The 8,757-nt window shown below is 34.2% G+C and overlaps 2 protein-coding genes across 4 annotated transcripts; one reads left to right on the top strand and one right to left on the bottom strand.

The window, feature by feature from the left end:
- Positions 1 to 16: 16 nt before the first annotated feature.
- LOC124176932 (serine hydroxymethyltransferase) lies at positions 17 to 4,134 on the top strand. 3 transcript variants are annotated; one of them, XM_046558827.1, is made up of 6 exons: positions 17 to 430; positions 1,325 to 1,521; positions 1,639 to 1,850; positions 1,959 to 2,283; positions 2,365 to 2,864; positions 2,991 to 4,134. In XM_046558827.1, exons 1-6 carry the CDS (start codon positions 254 to 256, stop codon positions 3,155 to 3,157), a joined length of 1,578 nt encoding a protein of 525 aa, XP_046414783.1. In that variant the 5' UTR covers positions 17 to 253; the 3' UTR covers positions 3,158 to 4,134. The 3 variants fall into 3 exon arrangements, with proteins under 3 accessions (XP_046414783.1, XP_046414785.1, XP_046414784.1); XM_046558829.1 differs by lacking the exon at positions 17 to 430 and adding an exon at positions 1,000 to 1,022; XM_046558828.1 differs by lacking the exon at positions 17 to 430 and adding an exon at positions 1,029 to 1,170.
- On the bottom strand, positions 3,922 to 8,172 carry LOC124176937 (Golgi to ER traffic protein 4 homolog). The gene is made up of 6 exons (XM_046558839.1): positions 8,014 to 8,172; positions 7,854 to 7,932; positions 7,300 to 7,534; positions 6,995 to 7,133; positions 6,720 to 6,860; positions 3,922 to 6,425 (listed from the first exon to the last, which is right to left on the bottom strand). The coding sequence occupies exons 1-6, from the start codon at positions 8,124 to 8,126 to the stop codon at positions 6,176 to 6,178; spliced, it is 957 nt and encodes a 318-aa protein (XP_046414795.1). The 5' UTR covers positions 8,127 to 8,172; the 3' UTR covers positions 3,922 to 6,175.
- Positions 8,173 to 8,757: the final 585 nt, after the last annotated feature.

Raw genomic sequence — 8,757 nt, 5'->3', positions numbered from 1 at the left:
AAAGAAAACGTTAATATAGCCGGTTTGTTTTCTTTTAAATTTATGCGCAACGCGTACATAGTTGATAGAATTCGGAATTGGTCCTGCGTATTATAACGCGTAGCATATATCCGTGAAGATAGATTGTACCGACTTCGCGTGAACTGTCGAAAGGCTGGCTATTTAGTTATTTTAAAGGCAAACTTTATACCCCTGCAGTCAGTTTATATTTCCATACAATCGTGGGAGTATCACCGAGCTAAATACATAAAATATGATGGCCGGAAATTGGTATAGTTTAACCGGAGCGGCGAAGCAATTGGTTAAAAATCTGGTGATAAAAAAGGGCAATGCAACAAGAAGACCAAGAACTCTGGGTCACTTGGTTACTCGCACTACATCATCGTTTCACTACGTTCAACACACGGCAACTGACTGCACTTCAATGCCGGTGAGGAAAGCAAATAATGTCGGGTATTCTAACAATAAGCGTTAAATTTGTTTGATCATTTTATTTCTTGACCGTACTGACAGCCGATATTCACACGCATTGTTGCAATTCTACACTTCGATGAAATATTTGTAGTAGATGCAGTTTAGCCTATACGTAGATAATTAGTGTGACAGCGATGTGAACTTATCTTTAAGACGGTCAGTGTGACGAAATAATTGTTTTTAACGCGCTCGTTTGCGATTATGTGGGTTTTCGAAAGTGCAACAACAATAATCGGTTATTGTGCAAACTTTGATAAGGCGTCTCTGCGATAATCATTATACCTATATGTATTATAATTATGATTATTTGCGCAAAACAAATGTCGAAAGTTGTGCTAACGTGAATTATTATATGTGTGACGCTTGTTTGCGCTCTGCTCCGATTTTACATTCTCACTATCGGCGATAAAACTCGCGCGTAATCTTCCGTTTAAGTTTCACGTAAGAAGATTTCACATATTCACGACCTCATCGCGTCGCTCGGAGAGTTGGGGTTATCTCGCTTGAACTCCATCAGTTTCCCTTAACTAGGCATTATAATACAACGGGTACCGCAAATTTCCTACCATTTAGCAATCAATCTTTGACGAATATCCAGCGTTACTGGCACGTTTTTTTTCGCTACATAACTACTTCCATATTTTTTTCCGTTCGAAGCACGTGTCCGTACGCAGCAAGACGTGTGAAAAGCAACAGGTTATTGTTCATTTCGTGATATTCTTTGACGGAAATTAAATTTGATCAATTAAATTTTCATGTGCAAGTTATAATGTCATTTGAACGAAAAGGAAAGAAAAAATTATGAAACTTGTTTTTTCATTTCTATTAAATCTGAGAATTTCATTTCTAGGACAATATGTCAAGCACTATTCACAAAAACTTATGGGACACGGATTACGAGCTGTTCGATTTAATGAAAAAGGAGAAAAAGCGACAAGAGTGTGGGCTGGAAATGATTGCGAGTGAAAATTTTACCTCTCTTAGCGTACTCCAATGCCTCGGATCTTGCCTAGGAAATAAATACAGCGAAGGTCTTCCGGGACAGAGGTGAATAAATTAATTTGACTTCCAAATTCTCCTCTTTTGTACCTGGAACTATGTGAAATCGTTAGAACATAATTTTATTTTCTTCAATTGTACACTAATAATTTTTCACTTTTTCAGATATTACGGTGGAAACGAATTCATTGATCAAATTGAATTACTTGCTCAAAAACGTGCCTTAGAAGCTTACAATCTAAATCCAGAAGAATGGGGATGCAATGTTCAACCGTACTCCGGCAGTCCGGCCAATTTTGCTGTCTACACTGGTCTGGTTGAACCCCATGGGCGTATAATGGGTCTAGATCTCCCCGACGGAGGGCATCTAACACATGGTTAACAAAAATTCCTTAAACGTATATATGAGGAGCAGTAATTTTCTGTTATAAAGAAAAATTTGACATTACCATTTTATTTATAAATCTACCTTCAATGTTTCATAGGATTTTTCACCGAAACCAAGAAAATCTCTGCAACATCGATATTCTTTGAGTCGATGCCTTACAAGGTGAATCCTGAAACAGGATACATAGACTACGATAAACTTGAAGAGACTGCAAGATTGTTCAAGCCAAAGATAATTATAGCCGGTACAACGTGCTATAGCAGGTGTTTGGACTACAAACGTTTTAGGGAAATTGCTGATCAACATGGAGCGTATCTCTTGAGCGATATGTCGCATATTTCTGGGCTTGTTGCTGCAGGTGTTATTCCCAGCCCGTTTGAATACAGCGATGTTGTTTCTACTACAACTCATAAGACGCTCAGGTACAGCAATTAAATTGTTGTAAACAAATTTTAACTTTTGTGTAAATCAGACAGTCAGATATAATGTTTATTTAATTACAGAGGACCACGTGCCGGTGTAATTTTCTTCCGGAAAGGCGTTAGAAGTACAAATAAGAAGGGTGAAAAGATTTTGTATGACCTGGAGACCAGAATAAATCAGGCTGTGTTTCCCGGCCTGCAAGGTGGCCCACATAATCATCAAATTGCTGCCATTGCCACAACAATGAAGCAGGCTAAGTCTCCCGAGTTCATTGCTTATCAAAAACAAGTATTAGCTAATGCAAAAAGACTCTCGGACAGTCTTCAAAAACTTGGTTACAAAATTAGCAGTGGTGGCACCGACGTGCATCTCATCTTAGTTGATCTGAGTACCACTGGTATCAGCGGAGCCAAAGCTGAGAAGATACTAGAAGATATTGGAATCGCATGCAACAAAAATACAGTTCCTGGGGATAAAAGTGCATTAAATCCAAACGGTATCAGGCTTGGAACACCGGCTTTGACTACTAGGGGTTTCAAGGAAGCTGAAATTGATAAAGCTGTTAATTTCATTCATTCAGGTAAGTTCTATCAGTTTCACTATCACTTACGTTTGAATTTGAGTTAGCTTGGCGAAGCGTTCAAAGTTATGCTCCAGCTTTGACAATATCGACTCACAGGTTGTTAATACTATTTCCCATTTTCAGGTATAGAACTGGCTAAAGAAGTCACGGCTATATCTGGACTTAAGCTCTCGGAATTTAAAAGGGTATTAGATACTGATGTGGCAATAAAGGTAAAGGTCCAAGCACTTCGTACAGAAGTAGAAAAATTTGCCTCACAATTCCCCATGCCAGGTCTGAAAGAGTATTAAACATGTGTATCCAAAAGAGATACAGCTAGATAGATTTCTACTAACAAGAAAGATCAGTTCGGTGTCCGCCTCCGATTTAGTTACAACTCATGTATATTTGTAGAACATTAAAAAAGGTTTCATTCATGAATAGGAACATTTCAGCATTGGTTTCATTCAAACAGATCGTGTACATCAAGAAATTACCATGTTGGGTTTCCATCTTTGGGGATCGTTTTCATCCCTTCAAACCGTTTTTCCGCTGATAAAAACAAGGTGTGTTTTAGTTTTCAATGTTCTACAACATACACGAGTTGCATCAAATTCGAAGGGGGATATCAAATTGGTTCCTGGTAAGATGTATCATTTACAATGATTAATACTAAATGATAATATAATTGGAAAATATTTTCGTTTGAGAAAAGAGCAGGTTGGAATATAGATCTACGTCTTATAATTTTAATATTGAGTCATGCTCAATATAACGTACATAAAAATTTTTCCATATTGTAACTCCCGCTCAATCATACTAGAAAGACTTACAATCAAGCAGTGAGCTACTTTTAAAAAAATCGAGGTTTGCTTTGATAGATATAATTCCGTAGTTTTCCTATACATACAATAGTGGTCTAAATTATATTTTTATTTCTTTGTATAAAAATCAAAATCATTTCCCAAACCTGTGCAGTAACGTAACCTACAATTATAATATCACCAATTATTTTATAAGAAATTAACGTTATTTACCTTCTGTATCGATCATGTAGGACTGGTTTTTTTTTTTCTTTTTGGAATAACATTTAAGAGTTAATATTTTATAGTTAAAACTTATGTATGCATTAAAATTGTAAAGAATTGCGAAGAAGGAATTGTTTTTATTGAAATTGCATGTAAATGGCTTACGAGATAAAAAGTATTTAATATCCGAGCTAAAAATCCTCGATAAAAGTCTCATGTTTATATTTTTTATACTGAAAAATAAAATACACAAATAAAAACCACCTGTTAGTATTTTACAGTTTTTTAAGGTTAATAACGAATTCTGTATGTGAAAAGATAGTGGATTATCATTTTGTATTTTTATTTTCAATATGTTAAGGATCTAGAATTTGTTTTTCCTCAATTAAATAGATTATTATGCCACTGTCGGAGATTAATTTTAATTCACGTAATAAAGCATTATAGTATTTCATACTAAATATTAACTGTTGCGTAATTGAGCTTTTGCTACACGCTATACTACTGTAAAATATATTTGCTCGTATCTCTTAACACTGTTTTAACTTACTTTGGAAAGATTCTCAGCCTGTACATTGATTGCTCAAACGATGTGTTATCTAAAATTTGTTTTACAAATTACATAGATGCTTTTTTAAGCATTTTTCTACTGCGCCCTAAAATTGTTAATATTTCGATAAACCAGAAGTTAATACAAACTCGTAAATATCGGATTCATTTCAATGCGTAAATTAATATAATTTTAAATCCTATCATATGACAGAAACAGCATCAGCAATCGATAGATCAGAAAAAAGACTAATTATTTTCATGAAGTAAAAGATTGGAAGTAAATCGAAAAAGTCGAACAAGTAAAGTGGACCTTGTTCGCACTAATAAAAATCTATATACACAATACCAGTCAAGTATTCATAAAATTACATGCTATATTGAATAAGAGGCGAGATGAAAAAAATTTGCCATTGAAAGGTATGTACTGCAATAATTATTACTTTTGTACATTATTTAAGTTGACTCATAGTCTGACATCTTACAGCTTACTAAAATTGATAATAATATACAATGTCTAAAATAGTCAATATTCTGACGTCGGATGTGTGAACTAGCCTTGTACTTTGATTTTGACGTTTCTTTACATTATTCGTTAATAGATGAATATTATTCAGTTTTGTTACGTGTCTTCACTTTAACTAATCGCATGTGGTATTAGTGCAGTTTATATTTTTAAGAAAAAATTATTATGCTAAATATTTTTTCCTTTTATTTCTCACATTATTTAGAGTATACAAAATAACACTTTAAACCGATTCGTATCACTTCCAAAATGTACACGGTTATTACTATAAGTTTTCTTTAGAGCCAGATTTCAAAAAGGGCACATTAGATATTATATGCTTTGCCTCCTGAATGTGGAATATCGAGTTTTAGAATAACTATCTCATTTTAAATCGCTTAGTTTCGCGTATTTATAAGCTAATTTGTTAGCACACGGTTTAGTATAAAAAAAAACCTAAAAATCTCACATGTTTGTCAATAGGTTATTAGAAACGTAAACGGTGAAAAATAAAGTAAAATAAAGTCATACAAACTGAATGGGCATCGACCATGAATTTATGTTTTTTATATATATTATTATTTTGAAGAATTGAAATTTACGCAAAAATAAATAAAATTCTGTACACTGCTTCTATAATCCATATAGGTACAATGATGAATACGTAAGAATGCATATTCAGATATAAATAAATCTCTAAATGTAGGCATTTTACAACCCTTCGAATGTTCATCAATATGTACCTATGTATATTATTATATATTTATATATCTTAGAGTGGGTTCTTATTTGGGGGTCTGAAATATTTTCATTGCAATGCCCCCCAGACCTGTTCCAAATCATATAAAAAATTTGTGTAGTTTCAAGCCGTTACATTACTGATACACGTGCCTCTGCGAGTTTGGGTTTTCCCATTCAGGTAAAAAAAACGTATCCTTTCTTAATTTTCAAGTTGTTTTAGTTGCAGTGGCTTGAAAATTTACAGATTTTTTTAAAATGATTGTGAACAGGTCTGCGGAGCGTTGCAGCAAAACTTTTATCGACTTCCAAACAAGGACCACCCTAATATATATAAGTATTTGAATGGATGAAGAATGCTAAAAATGAGAACAATAAACTGCTACATAACGCTAGATTTAATATGTATATGTATGAATACCCACTTCCGCAGACCCTTATGGCATCTCAAATCTCTGTAAGCTCTCTTAATTCATCTCATACAAAGCTTAAAAACATTCCCTTTCCAATTAGTCTAATTCTTGTGCCACGTGCGATGTCGTAGGAGCATTTCGCTGATCATCGTCTGAATCTTCTTCTTCCAGACCGTTGAAAAACGATTGTAACAGTGAACCAAATAATCCTTGACTGGGTGCCCGTGGCGGTGATACATTAAAGAACACTTGACCTATTTTATCCAAGTATTGTCTATAGAGCGGGTCTCTGTTCAGGCTTAACTGGTACTGCTCACACAAAACTGTGAAAGCGGCCAGCTTACCACTGTATTTACAAAAATTTTAAAAAGTTAAAATGTTTTTTATTTCTGGTGAATATGTTGAAATCTTTTAACTGCCTATAGTCATTCATAGCATTAACAATCAAAAATTCTCATAATGTCTTGAAAGACAGCAAGTGAAATTTGTAAATTTAAAATGAGACCAAGTATTTCAAAGGCAAGAATATCCAATACAATTGTTACGATATTGCTGGATTATTGTGATGAGGAATGTATCATGTTAGTGTATGATTAACTATATTGCTAATTTATTAATATAACATGTCAGCGAAACTTACGTTTCAATGGTTTTCAGTAAGAAGAATAAAAAATTCAACAACGGCAGAAAGTACGGTGGACCACTATTTATTTTTGGGTGTTTCAAAGTATATGAATGAAACGCTTCTTCTGCTGTGGTTTTATTTCTCAAACATAAGTACCTGGAAATCAATGAAGAACAATATAATAAGAGCGTAACAATTCTTTTACTATTTTATAATGTACATGCAAGCAAACAATTCGGGTATCTTTCACAAAACTCTTGTATGAAGTATAATTTCACTCAATGACTTACTGTAAGACGGCTTGCACAATGAAAAGATCTATTTCACTCGAGTATCCACGCTCTTCGTGAAGTTCAACAAGCATCGCAGCACAACCAGATCCATCACTACTATATAAAAAGTGTTGCCTGGCCATTATGTAGTTTTTCTCTGTATTTAAAAAGATATAAATATGATATGAGAGATTGACTGCGAGAGCTTCTATGCACAATGAAGCAGCAGTATAGTTTCACAATGTACAATTTCTATGAATCTGTCTATCTGTTACGAAAGAAATATTTAATACACAGATCTGATTCTTATCACTTGAGTATACCTTTCCAGAATACTTGTGCTATTCGCTGATGAAAATCAGGGTGACCTGTTTTATAATCGGACCCCTTTAAGCTCCACCTTAGCGCTTCTAAAAGAAACGTTTCCCTTTCTGGTGCTGTAGGGTTCATCAAGCTGAATAAATTCGTCAGTTTTTCGAAATATACTTGGGATGGCTCAGTTTCTGACTTGACTAGAGCATCGACAAATAATGTACCAAGATCAGCGCCACTTGCTTGCTGAAAGAAAAATTAAACAATCAGTGTTGCTCATGTTCTTAAATATGTGATGCATGCCTGTCGTAGATTAAATATATGGGAATTGCAGAATAAATATGAAAATCATTCAAGCATTTATTTTGTATATCTGCTACAGCAATGCTTCTTCATAACTTTGGTAACATTTGGAAGTCCAATGCAAGAGATGGCAAGACTTCTACCACTTGTGACTAATCACTGAATGCTCCAATGAACATTCAACACACATGCATATGCAAATGTTAAAATTTGGTAGGCACTTTTTATTAATGCAAATACATTAATGTAGATAAATTAGTACCTGATCATGTTGTAGGAGTAACGTTGATCCATTGTACAGTAATTCCAGTAATTCCGAATACTTTCTTTGTCCAAGGTACCTAAAGAGAGGTTAAGTTGCAATTACGTCGCACTTGAAAGTGGTTAGAATATATAAACCATATGAATAATTGTCGGCTTACCTAAAGTGCAAAGTCCTGTACATCTGATGTGCTTCATAATAGTTTCCGGAGTTGACAGACGCTTCTAATTTGGCTAAAACTCTCAGAACACCGAGACTGCCTCGGGAGGCCATGTTTATGCTAGTTAGGGACTTTTTTCAATTGAGTCTCGAGTCGAGTTATGTTGGTAACATTGGAATTATGACTCAGGACTACTCACGATGAACAATTTCCGCGGCAAAATCACTAGGCAAAACGTCGGTATGACGGAATAATTTTTGTATAAAAATTTGAATCATTCGTCCATATTACTCGTGAATTATGTTGACCAAATCACTAATTGACGAATTAAAAAATACTGCAAGATCACTTGGCAATTGTTGCGGAGTATTTGTTTTTGCTTCAATGGCATAATTGTATCGAATCACTTTCTGGCGCAAGAAATAGCCGATATTTCAAACATTGATAGAGATCGGTAAACAGATTTAACAAGGTAATTGTTTAGAAAATTGGGGTTTATAAAACCACTTTACACATTTATATTTTACTATGTTAAAATACTTTGGCCAGAGATTAGGAGACAATTGAAATTGCGTATATTACAGTAAACCGTAGTTCAGATATTAGCTCATATGTATAGTCTAGACAACACACCAGCAAGCGTAATAACGAATTGATGATGTCAATTTTATGAAGAGTTTCATTTGAAAATAATTCAAATAAATTGAATTCCGTTATTGAATCACCTAATTTTTATACAACCGA

This window comes from Neodiprion fabricii, chromosome 2 (genome assembly GCF_021155785.1).
Source record: "Neodiprion fabricii isolate iyNeoFabr1 chromosome 2, iyNeoFabr1.1, whole genome shotgun sequence".
NCBI classification, from domain to species: domain Eukaryota; kingdom Metazoa; phylum Arthropoda; class Insecta; order Hymenoptera; family Diprionidae; genus Neodiprion; species Neodiprion fabricii.
The sequence above is the reverse complement of the archived record's forward strand: the minus strand, read 5'-3'. Positions and strand labels throughout refer to the sequence as shown.

Bases quoted from the DNA above. Each gene is read 5' to 3' on its own strand.
- LOC124176932 (XM_046558827.1), top strand. From the start codon at position 254: ATGATGGCCGGAAATTGGTATAGTTTAACCGGAGCGGCGAAGCAATTG. The intron at 431-1,324 runs GTGAGGAAAGCA...TTTCATTTCTAG, and splicing joins CTGACTGCACTTCAATGCCG to GACAATATGTCAAGCACTAT. The intron at 1,522-1,638 runs GTGAATAAATTA...TCACTTTTTCAG, and splicing joins GAAGGTCTTCCGGGACAGAG to ATATTACGGTGGAAACGAAT.
- LOC124176937 (XM_046558839.1), bottom strand. From the start codon at position 8,126: ATGGCCTCCCGAGGCAGTCTCGGTGTTCTGAGAGTTTTAGCCAAATTA. The intron at 7,933-8,013 runs GTAAGCCGACAA...ACCTCTCTTTAG, and splicing joins TACAGGACTTTGCACTTTAG to GTACCTTGGACAAAGAAAGT. The intron at 7,535-7,853 runs GTACTAATTTAT...TTTTTCTTTCAG, and splicing joins TACTCCTACAACATGATCAG to CAAGCAAGTGGCGCTGATCT.